The following is a 26,156-nucleotide window of genomic DNA, read 5'->3' on the forward strand; positions in this document are numbered from 1 at the left end:
ACCTGAACTTTGGGATTTCATGAAAAAGCCTTAAGTAAAGGAAGAATAGGGTCTGGGAAACTGAGAGATGGTGAACTATGGTGTAGCTTTCCTTTAATTATGATAATTTGGCATCCTTCTAGCTTCCTGTATGTCTGTTTTCATTTCCTTCTCAAGCTTGGGAAGTTCTTTTTAATTATTTCCTTGAATAGTTTTTCAGCTCCCCTGTCTCTTCTCCTTCTGGGATTCCCATGACTCTTATATTTCCTTTCCTCAGGGTGTCAGATAATTCTGAAAGTGTTTCTTCATTCTTTTTCCTTTGTACCTCTCGCTCCTTTTCTTTCTTTCTTTCTTTCTTTCTTTTTTAATAGAGGCATGTTTTATTTATTTATTTATTTTATTTGTTTGTTTGTTTGTTTATACAAGCACTGGGTACAGTCAGAAGCGAGGGAGGGTGAGAGAATTCACCAGAGCCAGAGCAGTGGGGAGCAGAGCAGGCAGAAGGACTGAAGTACACTGCTGAGGGGAGAAGCTGGTGGCAGGAGAGGTCTGCGAGCCATGTGGGACCCTCCTCCGGTGTCCGGGGAGCAGCCGGGGATCGAACCAGCGCCACAGAGGTTGCGGGCAGCTTCGCAACCCAGTGCTCAACCGCTGCGCCACAGGGGAGGTCCTCTCTCGCTCCTTTTCTTTCTTGATTATTTTCATATCTTTATTTGTATCTTTGAGAATACTGATTTGTTCTTCCATATCATTTTTTCCACTTTCATGCATTTTCACCAGAATTTTAGCTCCTCCATTGATATTTGAACATCCTACAGTTCTTTTAGTTTCTTATTTAAAGCAATGTTTTTGCTCAGGAAGCCCATTAAAAAGACCAATAAGGAGCAAAGACTATGCATTGGAGCAAAGAAAGTTTGTTCAATAAATGGTGCTGGGAAAACTGGGTCGCTACATGCAAAAGAATGAAGCTTGACCACTACCTCACACCATACACAAAAATCAACTCAAAATGGATTAAAGAACTAGACATAAGACCTGAAACCATAAAATACATAGAAGGAAATATAGGTGAAACACTACGGGATTTGCACATCAAAGACATCTTTACAGACACATCACCCAAAGCAGTGATAGTGAAGACAAAGATAAACAGCTGGGACTACATCAAATTAAAGAGCTTCTGCACAGCAAAAGAGACAATAACAAAAACAAAGAGAAACCCCACCAACTGGGAGAACATTTTTGCACCCAACACTAGTGATAAAGGACTGATCACAAAAATCTGCAAAGAGCTGATGAGACTCAGCAACAACAAAGAAAATAATCCAGTCAAAAAATGGGCAGAAGAGCTAAAAAGAAACTTCTCTGAAGAGGAAATGCAAATGGCCAACAGACATATGAAAAAATGTTCAACATCACTTGCAATCAGGGAAATGCAAATCAAAACTACCATGAGATACCATCTCACACCAGTGAGAATGGCACATATTAAAAAAACTAGCAACAACAAATGTTGGCGAGGATGTGGAGAAAAAGGAACTCTTGTGCACTGTTGGTGGGAGTGCAAACTGGTCCAACCACTATGGAGAGCTGTGTGGAGATTTCTGGACCTACTAAACATAGAGCTTCCATATGATCCAGCAATTCCACTCCTAGGTATTTACCCAAAGGACACAGAAACATCAATTCCAAAGAGCACCTGCACCCCTATGTTTATAGCAGCACTGTTTACAATAGCTAAGCTTTGGAAACAACCCAAATGCCCAAAAGTAGATGACTGGATCAAGAAGATGTGGTACATATATACCATGGAATATTACTCAGCATTCAAAAAAGATAAACACATGCAATTTGCAGCAACATGGATGGCGCTGGAAGGGATCATGCTCAGCAAAATAAGCCAAAAAGAAAAAGAAAAATACCGGATGGTCTCACTCATAGCAGGAATCTAGAAAACTTAAATAAGGGACCAGGAAAATGAATATAAGAAAGTGAAAATCAAAATCAACATAAAACTATGAACCAGAGACCCTTTTTGGGGGGTGGGGGGCGGGAGGGGAAGGATTGGGGTCAGAATGGGGCGTTTGCAATTGTATGGGGGAATATAAAAATAAAATTTAAGATTAAAAAAAAAAAAAAAAAGACCAATAGGGGGCCTCCCCGGTGGCACAGGGGTTGAGCGTTCCGCTGCGAAGCTGCCCACAGCCTCTGCAGCGCCAGTTCGATCCCCGGCCACCAGGCAAGGGTCCCAAATGGCTCGCAGACCTCTCCTTGCGCTCGCTGCTCCCCTCAGCAGTGTACTTCGGTCCTTCTGCCTGTTCAGTTCCCTGCTCTGGCTCTGGTGAATTTTCTCACCCTCCCATGCTTCTGACAGTACCCAGTGCTTGTATAAATAAATAAATCTTAAAAAAAAATTAGAAAAAAAGACCAATATTTTTATTGGCACTGTTCATGTGGACACCCTTTGCCTATCAATTATTGAGATTCCAGTCTCCCAGAATAAAGCAGGTGTTCACCATACATGACAATGTTTGCACAGGCTAACATAGTGAATCATCCTTATCCATAGATAAGATTATAACATTCCAAAAGCCAAGTTCCTATAAGGCAGGCAAAGTTCAAATTTGCAAGCAAACATAACAGACTTGCTGTACCCATTCTTTAAATCTTTTTCTGAAATGCATGTTTTAAGAAATAGATAATTTACATTTATCTCTTTCTGTAAATGTGGTTTCTTTCTGTGAAAAGAGGAATTACACTGATGCCCCAGACAGGGACTTGCAGGACTTTGCTCTACATTGGGGACCCTCAGCAATCCCTTGGTGACTACCTCTGTACGTGTGGCTAGAGGAAATAATGGTTGGCCTCAGTTTTTAGGTATTATTATCATTTGAATTATTACCAGCAATGATCATTTTAAGATAAACATTAGTATTATTAATAATTTTGTTGTACTTCTACTAGTAATGGTCATTAATGGTGAATATATTATTAAATTCTATAATTAATATATTGTACATTATTTCTATATAATATTCATAATAATCAATTTAATGATAATTATCATTCTTTGAATGTTTTAACTTGCCATGATCATGAAAATCTAAGGAGATACTCTGATTCCTTATTTTATTTGTCTTTTAATCTGTTTTCTTCTTTACCAGGACAAACTCTTGGCAGCTTGAAAGAGCCAACCATGGATTTCAGGCGTGTGAAGGACTATTTCTCCTGGCTCTACTATCAATACCAAATCATTAGCTGCTGTGCTGTCTTGGAGCCCTGGGAGAGATCCATGTTCAATACCATTTTACTAACCGTTTTTGCTATGGTGGTGTACACTGCCTATGTCTTTATCCCAATCCACATTCGCCTGGCTTGGGAATTTTTCTCCAAAATATGTGGCTACCATAGTACAATATCTAATTGATCTTGTTCGCATTCTGTGAATTGGCATTGCATATGTATATGTTGTTTGCAACTTACTGATTTAGGTAAATACTGTATCTTTTTTCACTATCTGACCTGAAAAATTCTCTCTTCTCTATGCACTATTATATCCTCCCTGAAACTTGAGGTGTCTCTTTAGGTTCTTTTGTACATGCTGCATTGTACATCAGACCATGGGATATATAGTGTCATTACCTCGCTACAATATGCTCCTAAATTAAGCATACAGCTTTAGATTTTTTAAAATGGCAAATTTCATATAAAAGTTTTCTAGAAAGTAGGCTTATAAAAGGTCTACCAGAATCATATTTAAAAGGCTCCATTGATACCTATTCTATAGTAAAGTGCATATTTTTTAAAAAATTGCTCATAGGCTACTATCAAAAGTATCCTATCCTTGTTTACAATATATGGAAAGGTGTGAATAAATTATATAGGACCCCTAAAGTCTTATTTTCTAATAAGTTGCTAATACCTAAAATTATTTTAATTGAAGTAAAAAACAAAATAATCGGCTAGAGCAATTATTCCTTTTAGATGCTTCATGAATTCTTTCAAATTCCTTTAAATGCCTGACTGTATGACAGTTTGAAATCAACAATGTTGATTTTAGATAACCCAGGAAGTATTAAATTACAAAATAATTTTAATTGTAAGAAACAAAATATAATCAAAGTAAACTCAGATATTGTGACTTGTGATGCTGCCCTGCCTTGCATGATATTGGAGAGAAAAAGAGAAAAGAAATTTCTTTCACTGAGCACTTGGGGGTGGAGTGGGGAAAGCATGTATTGGACTCAAGAAGAAAAGGTAATAAAACAGGCTGGAAGTGATAATTCTATCAGCAGCAACTCAACAGCTGTAGTTAAATGCTTTTTTTATAGTGGCTCCTTTGCAACACCCTTATATACAAGTTTATTAAACAAGTTTATTAAATTTTCTTCAAAGCATTTATCTTAGAAAACAAATACAATTTTTAATTATCTTGCTGAATCAAATGTGAATGCCAAAGAAAAATCTTGCAGTTTATATTTACTCTCAAATACTAATGTTAGCAATTCAGTAGTTTTTTTGTTTGTTTGTTTGCTTTTTTTTTTAGTTTCTGGACAATATTTACATCTTTATTTATGTTGTGAAAAAAAACTTCCAGGGATAACTAGAGAAAGATGCTTAGCATGCCAAAATAATTTGCATGTTGTTTAAAAAAAATCAAATATGTATTTTGAAGTTAAACCAGATATGAGCATGTAGCATTTTTATAATATAAATTTAGCTTTAATTTTATAAATAAAATATCCACCTCCAGATTTGCCTTATCCTTATTTTGCATTATATAGTGCTTACATCTACATTTTTCACTCCAAATTCATCATTTCTTATTGTTTCCATATGACAACTGATCTTAAAATTGTAGAATAAAATTAACATTTATTAAGATCTTCTCTATGGAAGACATGTTTTATATGTTTAAATAGTTACTAATATATCCTAGTTACAGATATAGAACCTAGATTTTGTAAAAAGCAGGTTTCTTGTTCAAGGTCCTATAGCTGCTAATGGCAAAACAAGGAAGAAAGTCCAGGTCGGGCCACACTGGACCTTGAAATATTTTGCCACCAGGAAGCTCATGACTTGAGAAATGAGCAAAGTAAAGTTAATGAGATGGGTCTCACCAATGTTAAGAAGCAGAATGCCATCAAATATAAGATGTAAGTGTTTGAGGAGACAGCTGAGGTCTGAGAAACAACAAAGCCAAGTCCCAGCTTTTGCCTTTGCTGCTTACCTGTGTGATGTGTTTACAAATTTCTATGCTTTCCAGGCCCATATGCCTATATTGAAAGATTGTTTTCACTTTTAAATATTTAGCAAAGGGTTCTCAGTTAAGCAAGAACTTGGGATGCATTCCCTCTTCACAATTTTGAACACACTTACATACATTGTCTCCTGTAGGGTATTCTTGGAATTCAATCACCAAGATTAGCATATGGGGCAAAAAACCTATCTTCTGGAAAGGAAGAAAGTTCTAACTGTCCTGCTCAACCAGGTAGAGATTCTTTGCCTTGACCATAATTAGCCTAGATTAGAAACACTTTTAATATACTTTTTCTTTCCTTCTATTGTGTATTTCAGTAAATGGTATGTATAAAACTTTTTATACATCAAAAATTTCTTGGTTCAAATTGGCTTGCATGTGTCATTCACTAAACTAGGACTCACAAAATATTTTTTCACTGGTTTTAGCCAAATCAGCAATTATTTTTATCTACTTGTGCAATAAAGTACACAAAATGGAAAGAAATCAGGCAGTTTAATATCAAGATGACACCAGTGACTATAAATTGTGTGTGCAAGAAAAAAATCACTGGTCCATCTATTCTTCTTCCTTCTTCCATCATTAATATATTTAGTTCCTCTCAGTTATAGAGAATGTGTCTCTGGAAGACAACTCTTGCTTATGTGCTGTATCAAAGAGGTAATTCTATTAAATACACAAAATCTTTAAAGATCCTACATACCCAAAGAGTTTAAAAACAACCCATTAGAAAGCATAGAGCCTTTATGAAAGGTTGAAGAAAATAAAATATACATATTTGGGGTATTTTTTTTCAGTTTTTAAAGATTTACTAAATCTCATCAAGAGTCCTTTTACTTCTGATTAGAAGAAAGAACTCCAATTTTTTAATTGGAGAATTTTCTAATTCTCTTTCTAATTGAAAGAGAATGTTCCTCTCTAGGTAATATGATCATCAAAGCTGACCAAAATATCAGTAACATGGTTGCCCCTAAAGATTAAGCTAAGTGAAATAAGTCAGAAGGAGAAAGACAAATACCGGATGGTATCAGTTATATATAGAATATGGAGAAACCAAACAAAAATGCAAACAAACTATGAAACCAATCCTTGAAAAAATGACCATAGATCAGAGTCATCCAAGAGAGTAGAAGGAAGGCATGAGAAGGATGGTGGGGAAGAGGACAACAGCCACGGTGGAAGACTGGGTGCTTTGATAGTGGAAGAGTTACTATGACCACACCTACTGGAAGAAATCCTATATTGTCAAAATATTAGCAAAGATGTAAAGAATTGAATTAATAATAAAAAAAAATGCCCTGTGACTCATTCTCAAATTTGAACAGGATTTGAAAGTAAAGTTCAAGAGTTTGGGTTCTCTGATTCACTCTTGAATTATTTTACCTACAAGAATGAAAGTAATAGTGTGAAAAGATTTAATGATGGGGTTAGGTGGGCAGGGTTGACCAAACTTTAATTATTTACTTGGAAATTACAAGGAAATGGGAGGGAAAATTATTTCAAAATAAAATTATGGTGGTTTTTACTATAATGACAAAACCTACTTCTGTAGCTTTTTGGTGATATTTTTTGAGCAGTAATGACATATTTCATTGGCAATATTTATGCTTCTAATCATTTTCATATGAAATTCAAATTGTATTTATTTTTGTTTCTCTTTAACAGACAGCAGGGGAAGGGGAGACTGCAAAATATAGGAGAGTCTTCATTGTGCACCACATTCCCAGCCTCTGCCTGGGACAGCCACATTTACTCCCACAGAATGCTATCACCCTGATCTAGAGTGCAGAGAACCACAGGTCACTGAGCATGACTTCGCACTCAGGGATAAAAGTGGATAAAGGGGCAAGGAGGAAGTGGGGGTAGGGATAAAGTGAGAGAGAGAATGAGAGAGAGAGAGTGTGTGTGTTTGAATGCTGGTGAGAGAGTGTGAAAGCATTAAGCATTATCATTCATTTTCCAACTTTATACTTGGAAGTTCTTACTTCCAAGTAAATTGCCATGTTTTCTTCTGTCCTTATTCCTCAAAGAACTTCCCTGATCTGTTTTTTTTTTTTCAATTTTTTTAATTGGAGTAACCAATGTTTTATGTTTATTTTTTCATTTTTATAGCTGAATAATATTCAACTATCTGTCCAACTCTTGGCTACTATTTCCAACTCTTGGCTACTATAAATAATGTTGCAATAAACATGGGGTTACACATATCTCTTCAAATTAGTATTTTTATATTTTTCAGGTAAATACCCAGAAGTGGGATAACTGGATCATATGAACTTTCTATTTTTAATTTTTTGAAGACTCTCCATTCTGTTTTCCATAGTTCCACCAATTTACATTCTCAACAGTGTACGAGGGTTTCTCTTCTTTCCATGTCCTTCCAACACTTGTTATTTCTTGTCTTTTAAAAATAATAGTCATTTTCACAGATATGGAAACCTGACTATTGTTTTGATTTGCATTTCCCTCACAATAAAAGTTGATAAACATTTTTTCATGTGCCTGTTGGTCATTTGTATGTCTTTGTTGGAGAAATATCTATTCAGATCCTCTTCCCATTTTTCAAGGGTGATTTGGGTTTTGTTACATGAATTCTTTATGTATTTTGGGTAATAACCCCTTGTCATGTACATGATATGTAGATATCGTCTTACATTCATTAGGATGCCTTTTCATTTTTTTTTTTTAATATTAAACTTGAAGCAATTTATTTTTTTTTTAAATATTAAATTTTATTTTTATATTCCCCCATACAATTGCAAACGCCCCATTCTGACCCCAATCCTTCCCCTCCCGACCCCACCCCCCAAAAAGGGTCTCTGGTTCATAGTTTTTTGTTGATTTTGATTTTCACTTTCTTATATTCATTTTCCTGGTCCCTTATTTAAGTTTTCTAGATTCCTGCTATGAGTGAGACCATCCGGTATTTTTCTTTTTCTTTTTGGCTTATTTCGCTGAGCATGATCCCTTCCAGTGCCATCCATGTTGCTGCAAATTGCATGTGTTTATCTTTTTTGAATGCTGAGTAATATTCCATGGTATATATGTACCACATCTTCTTGATCCAGTCATCTATTTTTGGGCATTTGGGTTGTTTCCAAAGCTTAGCTATTGTAAACAGTGCTGCTATAAACATAGGAGTGCAGGTGCTCTTTGGAATTGATGTTTCTGTGTCCTTTGGGTAAATACCTAGGAGTGGAATTGCTGGATCATATGGAAGCTCTATGTTTAGTAGGTCCAGAAATCTCCACACGGCTCTCCATAGTGGTTGGACCAGTTTGCACTCCCACCAACAGTGCACAAGAGTTCCTTTTTCTCCACATCCTCGCCAACATTTGTTGTTGCTAGTTTTTTTAATATGTGCCATTCTCACTGGTGTGAGATGGTATCTCATGGTAGTTTTGATTTGCATTTCCCTGATTGCAAGTGATGTTGAACATTTTTTCATATGTCTGTTGGCCATTTGCATTTCCTCTTCAGAGAAGTTTCTTTTTAGCTCTTCTGCCCATTTTTTGACTGGATTATTTTCTTTGTTGTTGCTGAGTCTCATCAGCTCTTTGCAGATTTTTGTGATCAGTCCTTTATCATTAGTGTTGGGTGCAAAAATGTTCTCCCAGTTGGTGGGGTTTCTCTTTGTTTTTGTTATTGTCTCTTTTGCTGTGCAGAAGCTCTTTAATTTGATGTAGTCCCAGCTGTTTATCTTTCTCTTCACTATCACTGCTTTGGGTGATGTGTCTGTAAAGATGTCTTTGATGTGCAAATCCCGTAGTGTTTCGCCTATATTTCCTTCTATGTATTTTATGGTTTCAGGTCTTATGTCTAGTTCTTTAATCCATTTTGAGTTGATTTTTGTGTATGGTGTGAGGTAGTGGTCAAGCTTCATTCTTTTGCATGTAGCGACCCAGTTTTCCCAGCACCATTTATTGAACAAACTTTCTTTGCTCCAATGCATAGTCTTTGCTCCTTTGTCAAAGATTAGTTGACCATAAATCTGTGGGTTTATTTCTGGATTTTCTATTCGATTCCATTGGTCTGTATGTCTGTTCTTGTTCCAATACCATGCAGTTTTGATGATTATGGCTTTGTAGTATAGTTTGAAGTCTGGGAGTGTGATGCCTCCATTTCCTTCTTTTTTTTCAGTAGAGCTTTGGCTATTCGGGGTTTTTGGTGATTCCATAGGAATTTCATCAATAATTGTTCTATTTCTTTGAAGAATGCCATTGAGATTTTGATTGGAATAGCATTGAATCTGTATATTGCTTTTGGTAGGATGGCCATTTTAATAATGTTTATTCTTCCAATCCATGAGCAGGGGATGTCTTTCCATTTCTTTGTGTCTTCTTCTATTTCTTTTAACAGTGTTTTATAGTTTTCTTTGTATAGGTCCTTTACCTCTTTTGTTAGATTTATTCCCAAATATTTGATTTTTTTTGTTTCGATAATAAAAGGGGTGGTTTTTTTGATTTCTTCTTCTTCAGATTTATTGTTTGTGTATAGGAAGGCTACTGACTTTTGCGTGTTGATTTTGTATCCTGCCACTTTACTGAATTGATTGATGAGTTGAATTAGTTTTTCTGTGGAGATTTTGGGGTTCTCTATGTATATTATCATATCATCTGCAAATAGTGATAGTTTGACTTCTTCTTTTCCTATTTGGATTCCTTGGATGTCTTTCTCTTGTCTTATTGCTCTGGCTAGGACTTCCAGTATTATATTGAAAAGCAGTGGTGAGAGTGGACATCCTTGTCTTGTTCCAGATCTTAATGGAATTGCTTTCAGCTTTTCACCATTGAGAATGATACTGGCTGTTGGCTTGTCATAGATGGCCTTTATGATGTTGAGGTATGTTCCTTGTATCCCAAGAATTTCAAGGGCTTTTATCATGAATGGGTGTTGCACTTTGTCGAAAGCTTTCTCAGCATCTATTGATATTATCATATGGTTTTTATATTTCTTTTTGTTGATGTGTTGGATAACGTTGATTGATTTTCGGATGTTAAACCATCCTTGTGCCCCTGGAATGAATCCAACTTGGTCGTGGTGAATTATCTTATGGATACATTGTTGGATTCTGATAGCTAAAATTTTATTGAGGATTTTTGCATCAGTGTTCATTAGGGAGATTGGCCTGTAGTTTTCCTTTTTTGTGTTGTCCTTATTCGGTTTTGGTATTAGTGTAATATTGGCTTCATAGAACGTGTTTGGTATTGTCCCTTCCTTCTCAATTTTTTGGAAGAGTTTGTGAAGGATAGGCACTAATCGTCTCTGAATGTTTGGTAGAATTCATTTGTAAATCCATCAGGTCCTGGGCTTTTGTTTTTGGGGAGGTTTTTAATTACCATTTCAATTTCGCTGCTTGTAATTGGTCTGTTTAGGTGTTCTATTTCTTCTTTATCTAGCTTTGGGTGATTGTAGAGTTGTAGGAATTTGTCCATCTCCTCTAGATTGTTGAACTTGTTTCCATATAACTGTTCATAGTAGTTACTGATTATTCTTTTGATTTCTGCTGTGTCCGTTGTGATTTCTCCTCTTTCATTTATGATTCTGTGTATTTGTGCTTTCTCCCTTTTTTCTTTGTGAGCCTGGCTAGGAGTTTGTCTATTTTATTTATTTTCAAAGAACCAGCTCTTGGTTTCATTGATCTTTTGGATTGTTTTTTTAGTTTCAATTTCATTTATTTCTGCTTTGGTTTTTATTATTTCTTTTCTTCTACTGGTTCTGGGGTTTTTTGTTGTTCTTTTTCTAGATCTTTGAGCTTCGAGATTAGGTTGTTTCTTTGAGTTCTTTCTTGTTTTTTGATGTGAGCTTCTATTGCTATATATTTTCCTCTTATTACTGCTTTTGCTGCATCCCATACATTTAGGATATTGGTGTCCTCCTTGTCATTCAATTCAAAGAATTTTTTAATTTCTTCTTTGATCTCCTCGTTAGTCCAGTGGTCTTCCAGTAGTGTGGCTTTTAATCTCCATGAGGTAGGATAGTTCCTTGCCTTCTTTTTATGATTTATTTCTAGTTTGATGCCTTCGTGGTCAGAAAAGATGGTTGGTATGATTTCAATCTTGGTGTATCTGTTGATGTTTGTCTTGTGCCCCAGTATGTGATCGATCCTGGAGAATGATCCGTGTGCGCTTGAGAAAAATGTGTACTCCGTTTTTTTTGGGTTTAGTGTTCTATAGATGTCTGTTAAGCCCAAATGCTCTAGGTCCTTATTTAGAGCTTTAGTTTCTTTACTTATTTTTTGTCTTGTTGATCTATCCATTGTTGATAGTGGTGTGTTGAAGTCTCCCACTACATATGTGTTTTCTCTGATGTCTGTTTTCAGAGAGGACAACAGTTGTCTGATATATTTTGGTGCTCTTTCGTTTGGTGAGTATATGTTAATGAGTGTTATTTCTTCTTGAAGTATTGTCCCCTTAATCATAATGTAGTGACCATTGGGGTCTCTTTTTATTTTTTTGAGTTTGAAGTCTGTTTTATCTGATATAAGTATAGCTGTTCCTGCTTTCTTTTTTGGCCCATTTGCTTGTAGGATTGTTTTCCATCCTTTGACTTTGAGCCTATTTTTATCTTTTGTAGCTAAATGTGTTTCCTGGAGACAGCAAAAGGTTGGGTTTTGTTTCTTAATCCAGGCTGCAACTCTGTGTCTTTTTATTGAAGAGTTTAGTCCATTTACATTTAGAGTTAATATTGATATGTTAGCATCTGTATTTGCCATTATGTTTGTCTTTCCTTTGATTTTATTTATTTATTCTTTTAATAACTTTTTTTTTTTTTTTTGGTCTTCTTTCGTTGTTATTCGTCCCTCTGAGGTTCTGGCTTTAGGATTCCTTGTAGTATTTTTTGGAGTGGGGGTTTAGTCGCAATGAAATTCCGGAGTTTCTCTTTGTCTGGGAAGGTCCATATTCTTTCTTCATGGAGGAAAGAGAGCTTTGCGGGATAGAGTATTCTTGGTTGGCATCTGTTTTCTTGGAGTCTGTTGACTATGTCCCTCCACTCTCTCCTTGCCCGTAGTGTTTCTTCAGAGAAGTCTGATGTCAGCCTGATTGGTTTTCCTTTGAATGTTATCTGTTTCTTCGCTCTTGTCAGCTTCATTATTTTTTCCTTGTCCTGGATTCTTGGGAGCTTTACTATTATGTGTCTTGCTGTGTTTTTCCTTTCGTCGTGGAAGTTTGGTGTTCTTCTTGCTTCTTGTATATCAATTTTCAGCTCCTTCTTCTCATTTGGGAAGTTCTCTTCAATTATATCCATGAATATTTTCTCTGTTCCTACATCTCTCTCCTCTCCTTCTGGAATTCCTATAACTCTTATATTTCCTTTCCTCATGGAGTCAGATAGTTCCTGAAGTCTTTCTTCATTCTTTTTCCTTCGTACTTCTCTTTCCTTTTCTGTTTTGGTTCTTTTTATTTCTGTGTCTTCAAGATTACTTATTCGTTCTTCCATTTCATCTATTCTGCTTTCATTGCTTTTCCCAGAGTTCTTTAGTTCCTCCATTAATTCTTTGATCTCCTGCATTTCTCTTACTTCCCTCTTTAGGGACTCAATTTCCTTCTTCTGATCTATCACTTTTTTAATCATGGCAATTTTAAATTCTCTTTCTGGAAGGCTCAGAAGTTCTTCCAAGTTGCTGTCGTTGCAATCTGGGGAGTGGTTTTCTTTTTGTGGTGTGCTTCTTTCCTGAGGAGTTTTTAGGTTGCGTGTGGTTCTTCTACTCCCTACTGTCTGTTTTCTAATTTGTCGTATGCGTTGGGACACTGTGTTGCTCGGACTGACTGACATCTTGGGTGAACTTCTCCGCTCCCCTCTGGCTCTTCCAGGAGCCATCTCTGTCTTCTGGGGGAGCTTTCTGCTGGTTTTAGGCAGTTTTTACTGAAGAAATGTCCCTGTTCTCAAATGGCGAAGCGGGATGCAGTCCCTGCGCCTCCGGTTTCAGGCACCCTCTTCTGCGCACCCGGTCTGCCCCGGACGTGGGTGCCTGCTCCCTCTGTGGGCTCAGACTGCTGGTCGGAAGGGGCCTGGCGTGGAATAACTTCCCGGCTGGCCACTGGGTCCTCCAGAAACCTTATGCCCTTTTCAAGCAGTCTTAAGAAATGTCCTGTTTTATAGGGTGTTAGTGACTTTTTTTTTTCCTGGTCGCTAGGTGGCGCCAGAGATCTCTCCTATTGTCCTTGGGGGGCTGTTTTTCGCCTCCCCCCACCCCGTGGGACAGGGAACAGAGCGGGAATGGTAGGGTACACCTCAACAGCTTTGGGGTGCTGTGTCTGCCTTGTGCCCCACCGTCGTGGAGAACCCACGCCCCGAATTTTCGTGCCCCGGGTCTCAGTTCAAAGCCCTCAGTTCCAGGACGCGGGCTGTAGCCCAGTTCAGTGGAGCGGGAATGGCGCCTTTTGCACAGCTCCCGTGCCTGGGCGCCTGGTTCCTGCTCACTCAGGGAGGGACCTTCACCTCAGTGAGGACCTCCGTGCGTCTCCCCGCAAGCCTAGGTCGTCTCCCCGCAAGCCTAGGTCGCAGGCGCGGGGACCTGGGCAGCCGCGATCCAGGTCTGCACTTGCTTTTCAAGCTCCCCGAGCGCGCCGCGTTTCCGCGCCAGCTTACCGGCAGCCCGGGCTGTGTGCGCGTCTCCCGGGGTCTTTGTTCTTCTCTAATGGCGCCCGGAGCCGTTCGCTCACCGCCGCGGTGGATCCTGCAGGGTTCGCCTCAGCTCCCGTTCACGGGGTGTGGTGGCTGCAATAGTTCCTTTCCACTCACAGTCCCGCTTGCTGCGTCGTTTGTTCTTGTAGGCCGTTTTGGTGTGTTGTTTCCTCCTCTCTGCCGGTGGGAGAGTGCCGCCTCTGTGGGCGGGGGAGGGGAGCAGGGTTCTGCGCTTCCCTCCCTTCTAGTCCTCTTTTATGGCCACTTTCTTCTTCGGGCAGTTCGCTGGCGTCACCTGTTTATCTTCCGTGTCCCAGTTCTCACTGGGACCTGCCGCTTTTCCTCCCTATTCACTTTTTTTAATGGGAGATCTTACTCGCAGCGTCTCCTCGCCGCCATGTTGCTCCGCCCCCTCTTCATTTTGATGATAGTTTCTTTGATTGTGCAGAAGCTATTTAATTTGATATGGTCCTATTTTTTACACTTGTTTTTGTTTCCCTTGCCATTGGAGTTGAATCCTGAAAGACATTTTTAAGGTGAATGTCAAGGTTCATGTTGTTTATGTGTTCTTCAATGTATTTTATGATTTCAGTTTTTAAATCAAAGCTTTAAATCAATTTTAATTGATTTTTGTGTGTAATATTAAATTATGGTCTAATTTCTTTCTATTACATATAGTTGTCCAGTTTTTCCAGTACCATTTGTTGAAAAGACTTTCCCTATCTAATGTTGACTACTTTTCATAAATTAATTATTCATAAATGTATAATTTTATTTCTAGGCTCTCAATTTTGTCCAATGATGTGTAAGTCTGCTTCTATTCTAAAACCATTCTGTTTTGGTTACTATAGTTTTGTACTATAGTTTGAAGTCAAGGAGCATGATGCCTCCATTTTTTTTCCTTTTTCTTAGGATATTCTTGACATATTTTTCTTAACATTAATCACATCTAAATGTTTTTTTGTCTTGGGGGCCTCCCTGGTAGTGCAAGGGGTTAAGTGTCAGCACTATGAAGCAATCTGTAGCTACTGCAGCACGAGTTCAATCCCCAGCCAGGGAGGTGACCCACATGGTGCAGCAGACCTCTCGTATCTTGCCTGCTGCTTGCCTCAGCTGTGCATTTCAGTCAATCTGCCGTTCTTCTCCCCACTCTGTCTCTGGTGAATCCTCTCACCCCTGCACCTCTGGCCTACACCCCAATTCTTGTATGCATAAATAAATAAATCTTAAAAAATTTTTAAAAAGTTTTATGTCTTGTTAATGTTACTATTTCTGTCTATTTTGTTAAAGTAGATCATTTTACCAAGGGTTAAAATATTAATAAATCTTCTAAATAACAGGCAACTGATCTCTCAATGCACCATGAGTCTTATGTTTTCCCTCCTTAATGGCCTGGCTTATAAGGTTCCCTATTCCCCCTCCATTCCAAAGCCCAATCTGTCACTATTTCATTATTTCAAAAGTTCAATAGCCTCATTAAAAAATTAGAAAATGAAGCCTCTTCAGAGATTCTTCCAATCTAATTTTAATTTAAAAGTTTTAAATTAAAGTTAAAGTTTTATTGATAGAAATCTGACCTTTCTCTAAAATTATTTGAACTGTGTAACTCTAGAACTAATAATTATTGTTGTGAAAGAAAGGTAATGTCATCCAAGAATAAAAAAAAAAAAACAAGTATGCAAAATCTTGAAGCACAATCAATTCCCCCTATACTTGAGATTCAGGTAAGAAAATCTAGTTCATTCATTGGATGGTAGGTTTATGGAAGAGACCTCCAAGGAGGATGTATGTTTTTTTGCAGTAGCTCTCTCTATACTCCCAGCCCCTCACACCTATATCCCTTTTCCCCACAGTCTTTTTAACCTCTTCATGGCCATTGCCTTCCTACTCTTAAAAACAAACCCAGGCTTACAGTTGTTTTCTGTAATCTCAGTTTTCACCACTAGAAAGGCAAGAAAATGAAGAATTGCAATGAGGAGGGGCAGCTCTGAGTAGAAGAAATCAAAGGAGAAGGGGGCTATGTTCATGTCTACCCAATAGACAAAGTATCTAAAGAAATAGCTGTCAAATGCAAACTTCTAGTAACTTATCTCTTACATCTTATTTTGCAAAAGCCATACCATCCTCCCAGCCCTGAATTACATGCCCCTAAACCAAAGTACATAAACCCAAAGAAAGATGTTGTGGGGGAGAGAAGACTGTTGCCCACTTATACATACTCTGTGCCTCTCCTTCATTGGTTTCCATTTTGCTTTGCAGTTTTTCCTTTCAGAGAGTATGTTTTTTTGTTCCTGTGTATGCTTACAAAAGCTCACTGAAAGAACAGATTGATAAATTGAGTCATTTTCACAATTCCAGGTTAAAAAGAATCAAGTCATAATCCAAGAATGATTTTGTCAGTAGAATTTATATTGAGTGATTCATGAATAGAGCTTTTAAACTCTGGAAAGTAGGCTAATGTTTTAAGAAATTGTTGACCCCTCCTTGGATTCTCCTATCTGATTTTACTTCTCTTCTGTGCCACATTTATTCTCACAGCTATTCCTACACAAACATTGTTAAAAGGGAGTAACATAAAAAGGCTAATTGCCAAGAATGTTTTAAGGAAATGAAGGTGAACTTAAATATGAAGACCACTATTTATCTTTTATGCTATGTAGACATGACTAAGAATGTAAAAACATAGGTGGGTGGAGCAGCATATAACCACAGATAACAATAGTGTAAAACATATATACTTAAGCACTCCTATAGACAAAAATTTTGTTTGGATACACCACGGTCTATCTTTATTGCTAATGAGACCTAATTCTTAATATTATCTTATTAAAAAGCACTGAAAGAATTATATGGATAGATTGAAAAGCAGGTAAATTGACAATGATGACATAAATGATAGACTACCATGCTCAAAATCAAAAAGGTCAAGTCAAGTTAAAAAATAAAATATTTTCTGTCATTAAACCCTACTATCAACAATTTTGTTCAGGTTATAGTAAACTGTATTATGTCAACATAGATAATTCAAACTTTTATATTTTAAATATTTTGATCCTTTATTTAAATTAAGTTGTGTAGTTGTATACTACCTAGGAGCACAAGGAAGTATTATATATAATTCTATATCTATATGTATTTAAGTCACAGAATAATAAAATAATTTAAGTCACTATGATAAGGAGGAATCCAAAGTGAGTGGGGAGAGCAGAAGTTTAAGGAAATTAACAAAATGACTCTGTTTATATAAAATAAGATAAATATATATGTATCTTTATACAGGCTTATATGTGTGTAAATTTGTAAATGCATATTGAAAAGCGGTCTGGCAGGAGACATCCATATGATTTGGTAGGTTTTATTTGAGTTTAGGAATGCTATTACCAATAGTTAATATGAACAAAATTTTTTGAGCATTTGCAGACCCAAAAAATAACCTGCTAAATCATAGCAAATAGGAACAGTTTACTTTTGGATAGCAGGTGAAACCTATATAAAAATTATCACTTTTAACACAGATTATATTTTATGAAATTAGGTTAAATCTGAAATATACAAATGGGCTGTCCACCCCATACTATGACTCTGTTTCTGTTGGATATCAGTTATTTTCCCCTTCAGGTTGGTGCATCCATCTGCTACACCTGCTCTGAGCCTTGAGAAGGCTGACCTTTATGAACTGTTCAATGAACTTTCACTTCCTCCTACTTCTATACATATTTATCTAATGGGTGTCCTGTCAGGACACTGGAGGATGGGTTAAGAGGAAGAACTAGTATTCATTCTCACAGTTCCCTCTGTACCAGGAAGCCATTGGCTGAATACTCCCTCTACCAAGGCCCGCAGCTCTTTCCTTAGCCTTTTCTGTGTTTTTTTAAATTCCCTCCCACTGCCCCTTCAGGACAAGGGTAACTCCAAGGTCTTTGGGGTTCTGTACTATCATTTAACTGTAAGTGGTGCTTAAGTTCTTTTCAAATCATGCCATTGGAGTGTAGCATCTATTTCTTCCTGGACTCCTACGTATTTAGTGTTCCATAGTTTAACTCCAGTGGGATAACCTAGCATACCACAGACAAATTCACAGCAGGAAACTTACAGGGAAATTCCTATAAATCTTGATAGGTCAACCTTATGCACAGAAAATTGAGGAAGACTCTTAACCAGTGAGATGGGAAAAAATCTCCCTCTTCTTAGCTGAAATTTTGCTACCATGACTACATTTTGTTCACTAACTGTTGGTTATAAAAAGTAAAAGTTTTCTAATTATCAGTTATAATTCCAAACCATCTATTCACAACTTGTATGTAAAGGCAAAAAATGGAACTTTTGTTCTTGGTGTTTTGCTAATACTATTGCAGCAAGTCTAAAAATTATCTAGTAAGTCCTTTTGTTCTTTTTTGTATTCCACCAAACCATCCATGCCCATACCCCATCTGCCTTCCCCCTCCACTACCTTCTCTCACTTCCCGATACCCTCTGGTATCTATCATCTTCTTTTTGCTGAGTTAAAACATTTATTTCTTCTGTTGTTTGTGTTGTTTGTGTGTAATTGTTTTGGGGATATTTATATCCTATAGATGAATAAAACCATCCAAAATCTGTCTTTCACTTTTTTTGACTGATTTTAATCAATATGATCACATCCCAAATGCCATAATTTCATCTTTCATCACAGGTGTGTAATATTCCATTGTAAAGTGTTGCTATGTACATAGTTGTAGATAGATCTTTCTGTATTCAATTTTTCATGTTATTTGGATAAACACCTAGTGGTGGTATTGCTAGTCAAATGGAATTTCCATTTTTATTTTCATGAGAAATCTCCATACCATTTTCCACAAGGGCTGTACTAGCTTGCATTCCCACCAACAGTGATAGAGTTTCTTTTTCCCCAAAACCTCACCATTGAGTATGATATTGGCTGCAGGTTTGTCATATAAACTTTTATAATATTAAGAATGAAATCTTTGAAATACAATTTTCTCATTCCCATTTTCAATTTTTTTCTGCATGTGTACACAAGTTTTTTTTTTCTTAGAGATTTATTTATTTTTATTTTTTTTTTTATAGAGGCATGTTTTTTTTTTATTTATTTGTTTGTTTGTTTTGTTTATACATGCACTAGGTACAGTCAGAAGCCTGGGAGGGTGAGAGAATTCACCAGAGCCAGAGCGGGGAGCAGAGCAGGCAGAAGGACAGAAGTACACTGCTGAGGGGAGCAGCGGGCGGCAGGAGAGGTCTGTGCGCCATGCGGGACCCTCCTCCGGTGGCCCGGGAGCAGCCAGGGATCGAACAGGCGCTGCAGAGGCCACGGGCAGCTTCGCAACCCAGCGCTCAACCACTGCGCCACCGGGGAGGCCCGATTTATTTATTTTTATACAAGAACCGGGATAAAGGCCAGATGCGTGGGAAGGTGAGGGGATTCACCAGAGACAGAGCGGGGAACAGAACAGGAAGACTGAAGAAATACACTGCTGAGGGGAGCAGCAGAAGAGACAGGAGAGGTCTGTCGCAGCATGTGGGATTCTCGCTGTCCAGCCGGGATCGAACCCATGCTGCAGGGGCTGCGGACAGCTTCACAGTGCAGCGCTCAACCACCTGCGCCACCAGGGAGGCCCAGCAAGTTTTAAATATCAACTTATTTAATCTTCACAACTTCCCATGATATCCAATTTTGTTTTTTAAATAAGGATAGTGAGGAACAGAGATATTAGGTAGTTGTTCCATGTTACATAGCTATTAAGTGTTAGCAAGTAGTACGGGGCATTAAACCCAAATAGTCTGGTTCCATAGTTCACACTGCTAATCTTGCCTCCTTGAATCTTCTTTGCCTAAAAAAACTAGTGCAAACTTTTTACCAGAGTTCCACATTTCTCCACATTGTGACCCTAATTAGCATTTCCAATATTATCTCATATCAACTACTCCAATTCATTCATCCAAGAAAAATCTATTGAATGATGCATGGATATGTAGCTAGTGGATGACAGGCATTCAAAAGGGTCCATCAATAGTAAAATGGAAAATTTTGACAGATTCACACAATACAATTTTATACAGCAATGAAAATGAACACACTCCGACCATGCAAAAGCATCACCAATCTAAGACTGAGGTTGCCAACACTGGTGCAAAAGCAAGAGTTTCACCTAAGTGGAAATGACTCCAAAGAGCTGCTAGAGAATGTGGTCTGAGTAGAGAAGGTGTTGCATCTAGCATGTACTAAGCCATCCCAGGTCTTGGGAGCCTAAAATGTCAGAATAGCTTTCCTACACTCTTTCTTGTTCTGCCTTAGTAACTCAGCTACCTTGCAGTGCAGCCATTATTCATGAAGAAAAACATAAAGAAAAAAATCAAAATCAACAAGCAACTATAAACCAGAGACACACTATAGGGGGTGGGGGGAGGAGAAGAGGGATTAGGTTCAAAATTAGGGATGTGGGAATTGTATGGGGAATATAACCAAAATGAAAATGCATGCATTGTGCAAAAATGAAAAATGATGCAAGAATTATATAAAATTAAATTAAATTAAATTAAATTAAAAAAGAAAAACACACCTGAAAGACAGCATGATACTTCTCAGAAGGAAAAGCCTGGTAAATGAAATAAACATTTAAATCTTATATCTTACTAAAGAAGCCTTACTAAATAGGGCCTTCCTGGTGGTACAAGGGGTTAAACACAGCACAATGAAGCTATTCACAGCCACTGCAGCATGAGTTCAATCCCTGCCGGGCCAGGGAGCTACCCACATGGCCCAGCAGACCTCTCCTGACTCTCCCACTGCTCCCCTCAGCAGTGTATTTCAGTCAATATGCCTGTTCTGTTCCCCACTCTGTCTCTGGTGAATCCTCTCATCCCCCCGTACCTCTGGCATACCCCAGTTCTTGTATGCATAAATAAATAAATCTTTTTAAAAATCGAAAAAAAAAAGCCTACAGAAGCTGTTGAAATTCAAGATTCTATATTTAAAACTTGCACATGTAGCCTACCTTATGTCTCTGGTTTTAAACCAAATGAATTAACAGTACATGTAGTTCCATCACTACTACAAAAGAAATGAGTATTAACAATGAATCAGGATTGCATGCATTTGTAGACTGAAAAATCTTATGACAATATTTTCCCATACTTGTGTATCCAAAATCCCTGAAAATCTAGTCTAGATTACTGTTGTTATCTTTTCCTTGTTTTCCTGTTTTATTGAGATATAATTGACATATATCAATTGACATACAGTACAAATTAAAGGTGAGGGCAGTGAAAACTATTGTTTGACTAACAAATATTGTGGACACTGCAGCATCTCAAATAGATACAATAAAAAGAAAAAGCGGGAAAAATATTTCCCTGCAATGAGAACTTTAGGGTTTACTCTCTCTTAACAGTAATGTTAACTTTAGTTGTCCTGTATATTATATTATATACCCCATACTCATTTATCTTATAACAGGAAATTTGTGCCTTTAGAACAACTTATTCCAACTCTCCCCCCACACACACAAACACCCCTCTAGTAAGTATAAATTTGATTTCTTATAAATACTTCACATTAACCTATTGTGCCACTGGAACTGCACCAAATCTGATCTCTCTTTCTATATGTTGGTTTGTGTTTGTTTATAAATGAAATCATATGATTTTTTTTTGTCTATTTCACTAGCAAAATGCCCTCAAGATCCTTCCATGATATCACAAATGACAATATTTCTTTGTTTTTTTATAGCTGATTAACATTCCACTATATATACCGCAGTGTCTGTACACTTATCTATTGATGAACATTTAGGCTGTTTTCATATCTTTGCTATTGCAATAGGTGCCATGAACATGGAGGTGAAGGTTTTCTTTCCAGTTGGTGTTTTTGCTTCCTTTGGATATATTCTCAGAAGTGGAATTGTTAGATCACATAGTAGCCCTACATTTAATTTTAAAGGATTTTCCATGCTGTTTTGCGTAGTGATTGCAATCCCACCAACAAAGCAGAAGTGTTCCCTTTTTCTTGCATCCTTTCCAGCATTTTTTATATCTTGCCATTTTTGGTAACAGCTATTTTAACAGGTCTGTGGTGGTTTTGATTTCCACTGTCCTTATAATTAATGATATTGAATATCTTTTTATGCACTTGTCTGTTTATGTATCTTCTTTATAAAACAAATTTTTGAAAGAGTCCATTGACTCTTTTGCCCATGTTTTAGTTGAGCATAGTTTCAAGAAATATGGAAAGGATAGTTGCTTGAATTACTGGATTGGATTGGACTATTTGCTTTTTACTACTGAGTTTCATGAGTGATTTATCTACTTTGGTTTTTTTCAACCCTAGTTTCAGTTTCCCTATATTCCTCCATAAATGGAATTATCCAATATTTTTCTTTCTCTTTCTGACATTTCACTAAGCATAATCTATTCCTGTTCCATCCACATTGCTGCATATGGCATTAGTTTATCTTTTTTTTGATTGCCGAGAAGTATTCCATTGTGTATATATACCACATCATCTTGATCCATTCAGCAGTTATTGGGCATTCAGGTTGTTTGCCTATCTTAGCTATTGTAAATAGAGCTGTGATAACCAGTAATTCAGGTATCATTTTGAATTAATGTTTTTATGTCCTTTGGGTAGATTCCTAGGAGTTGAATTGCTGAGTCATATGGTAACCCCATTTTTAGTAATTCCAGTGTCTTCAACACAGCTTTCCATAGTGGTTGAACCAGTTTGAATTCCTATCAGTAATGCAAGAGGGTTCCTTTTTCTCCAAATCCTCCCCAGAATTGTTGTTTTCAGTTTTTTAAATATGGGTCATTCTCAACAGTGTAAGATGATATCTCATTGTGATTTTGATTTGCAATTCCCTGATTATAATTAATGTTGAGCATTTTTTCATATACCTGTTGGCTTTTTGCATTTCCTCTTAGGAGAATGTCTTTTTAGTTCTTCTGCCCATTTTTGACTGGGTTGTTTGCTTTGTTTTCGTGGAGTTGTATAAGCTCTTTGTAGATCTTTAATATCAGTCCCTTATTACATATATGTTGTGCAAATATTTTCTCCCATTCAGTGGGATGTCTCTTTGTTTTGATTATTTTCTTTTTTTGCTGTACAGAAGTTTTTTTAGTTTGATGTAATTCCAGCAGTTTATCTTTTCCTTCATTTTCTTTTTTCCAGGGATTAATCCTCAAAGATGTTTCTGGATATATGTCATGGAGTATTTAGCCTGTTTCTTCTATATGTTTAATGATTTCAGGTTTTAAATTCAAGTCCTTTATCCATTTTGGAGTTGGTTTTTGTATATGGTATGAGTAGTAGTCTAGTTTTATTATTTTGCACGTAGAGTTCCAGTTTTCCCAGCAACATTTATCGAAGAGACTATCCATGTCCCATGTATATTTTTGTTCCTTTGTCATAAATTAGGTGACCATATACATGTGGCTTTACTTCAGGGTTTTTAATTCAATTCCATTAACCTGTGTGTCCATTATTGTTGTAGTATCATGTTTTGTTTTTTTTTTTTAATTATTATTGTTTTGTAGTCTGAAGTGGCTATGTAGTTTGAATCCTGGGAGTGTAATACCTCCATTCTTTCTCTTATTGATCAGGAGAGCTTTGGATATTTGAGGTTGTTTGTGATTTTTTTAAATTTTATTATTTTAATTTTTTTATATTTTTTTAAAATAAATTTTATTTTTATATTCCCCATACAATTGCAACCCCCTTATTTTGACCCAATCCCTCCCCTCCCCGCCCCCACCCTCCAGAGAGTGTCTCTGGTTCATAGTTTTTTGTTGATTTTGATTTTCACTTTCTTATAGTTATTCATTTTCCTGGTCCCTTATTTAAGTTTTCTAGATTCCTGCTATGAGTGAGACCACCCGGTATTTTTCTTTTTCTTTCTGGCTTATTTCGCTGAGCATGATCCCTTCCAGCGCCATCCATGTTGCTGCAAATGGCATGTGTTTATCTTTTTTGAATGCTTAGTAATATTCCATGGTATATATGTACCACATCTTCTTGATCCAGTCATCTATTTTTGGGCATTTGGGTTGTTTCCAAAGCTTAGCTATTGTAAACAGTGCTGCTATAAACATAGGGGTGCAGGTGCTCTTTGGAATTGATGTATCTGTGCCCTTTGGGTAAATACCTAGGAGTGGAATTGCTGGATCATATGGAAGCTCTATGTTTAGTAGGTCCAGAAATCTCCACACAGCTCTCCATAGTGGTTGGACCAGTTTGCACTCCCACCAACAGTGTAGAAGAGTTCCTTTTTCTCCACACCCTCACCAACATTTGTTGTTGCTAGTTTTTTTAATATGTGCCATTCTCACTGGTGTAAGATGGTATCTCATGGTAGTTTTGATTTGCATTTCCCTGATTACAAGTGATGTTGAACATTTTTTCATATGCCTGTTGGCCATTTGCATTTCCTCTTTAGAGAAGTTTCTTTTAGCTCTTCTGCCCATTTTTTGACAGGATTATTTTCTTTGTTGTTGTTGAGTCTCATCAACTCTTTGCAGATTTTTGTGATCAGTCCTTTATCATTAGTGTTGTGTGCAAAAATGTTCTCCCAGTTGGTGGGATTTCATTGTGTTTTTGTTATTGTCTCTTTTGCTCTGCAGAAGCTCTTTAATTTGATGTAGTCCCAGCTGTTTATCTTTGCCTTCACTATCACTGCTTTGGGTGATGTGTCTTGTAAAGATGTCTTTGATATGCATATCACATAGTGTTTCGCCTATATTTCCTTCTATGTATTTTATGGTTTCAGGTCTTCTGTCTAGTTCTTTAATCCATTTTGAGTTGATTTTTGTGTATGGTGTGAGGTACTGGTCAAGCTTCATTCTTTTGCATGTAGCAACCCAGTTTTCCCAGCACCATTTATTGAACAAACTTTCTTTGCTCCAATGCATAGTCTTTGCTCCTTTGTCAAAGATGTGTTGACCATAAATCTGTGGGTTTATTTCTGGATTTTCTATTCGATTCCATTGGTCTGTATGTCTGTTCTTGTTCCAATACCATGCAGTTTTGATGATTATGGCTTTGTAGTATAGTTTGAAGTCTGGGAGTGTGATGCCTCCATTCCCTTCTTTTTTTTTTTTTCAGAAGAGCTTTGGCTATTTGGGGTTTTTGGTGATTCCATATAAATTTCACCAATAATTGTTCTATTTCTTTGAAGAATGACATTGAAATTTTTATTGGAATAGCACTGAATCTGTATATTGCTTTTGGTAGGATGGCCATTTTAATAATGTTTATTCTTCCAATCCATGAGCAGGGGATGTCTTTCCATTTCTTTGTGTCTTCTTCTATTTCTTTTAACAGTGTTTTATAGTTTTCTTTGTATAGGTCCTTTACCTCTTTTGTTAGATTTATTCCCAAGTATTTGATTTTTTTTGTTTCGATAATAAAAGGGATGGTTTTTTTGATTTCTTCTTCTTCAGATTTATTGTTTGTGTATAGGAAGGCTACTGACTTTTGCGTGTTGATTTTGTATCCTGCCACTTTACTGAACTGATTGATGAGTTGAATTAGTTTTTTTGTGGAGTTTTTGGGGCTCTCTATGTATATTGTCATATCATCTGCAAATAGTGATAGTTTGACTTCTTCTTTTCCTATTTGGATTCCTTGTATGTCTTTCTTCTTATTGCTCTGGCTAGGACTTCCAGGATTATATTGAAAAGCTGTGGTGAGAGTGGACATCCTTGTCTTGTTCCAGATCTTAATGGAATTGCTTTCAGCTTTTCACCATTGAGAATGATACTGGCTGTTGGCTTGTCATAGATGGCCTTTATGATGTTGAGGTATGTTCCTGTATCCCAAGAATTTCAAGGGCTTTTATTATGAATGGGTGTTGCACTTTGTTGAAAGCTTTCTCAGCATCTATTGATATTATCATATGGTTTTTATATTTCTTTTTGTTGATGTGTTGGATAACATTGATTGATTTTCGGATGTTGAACCATCCTTGTGTCCCTGGAATGAATCCTACTTGGTCGTGGTGAATTATGTTGTAGGAATTTGTCCATCTCCTCTAGATTGCTGAACTTGTTTCCAGATAATTGTTCATAGTAGTTACTGATTATTCTTTTGATTTCTGCTGTGTCCATTGTGATTTCTCCTCTTTCATTTATGAGGTTGTTTGTGATTTTATGTGAATTTCAGCAATATTTGTTCTATTTCTTTGAAGATTGTCATTGAGATTCATATTGTAATTGCATTGAATCTGTAAATTACCTTTGGCTGGATGACCATTTTGATGTTAATTCTTCCAATCCATAATAGGAAATGTCTTTAATTTCT

General features: G+C 36.9%; 1 protein-coding gene across 1 annotated transcript in view; it reads left to right on the plus strand.

The window, feature by feature from the left end:
• SPTSSB (serine palmitoyltransferase small subunit B) overlaps positions 1–3,670 on the plus strand; it is a 34,957-nt gene extending 31,287 nt beyond the window's left edge. The window contains exon 3 of the mRNA XM_037524638.1: positions 3,144–3,670. Within this exon, the coding sequence (XP_037380535.1) occupies positions 3,176–3,406 (231 nt within the window). The 5' untranslated portion in view covers positions 3,144–3,175 and the 3' untranslated portion in view covers positions 3,407–3,670. The remainder of the gene's footprint in view (positions 1–3,143) is intronic.
• The last annotated feature ends 22,486 nt before the right edge of the window (positions 3,671–26,156 follow it).

This window comes from Talpa occidentalis, unplaced genomic scaffold (genome assembly GCF_014898055.3).
Source record: "Talpa occidentalis isolate TD23 unplaced genomic scaffold, MPIMG_talOcc4v2.1 talOcc4.4, whole genome shotgun sequence".
NCBI lineage: Eukaryota > Metazoa > Chordata > Mammalia > Eulipotyphla > Talpidae > Talpa > Talpa occidentalis.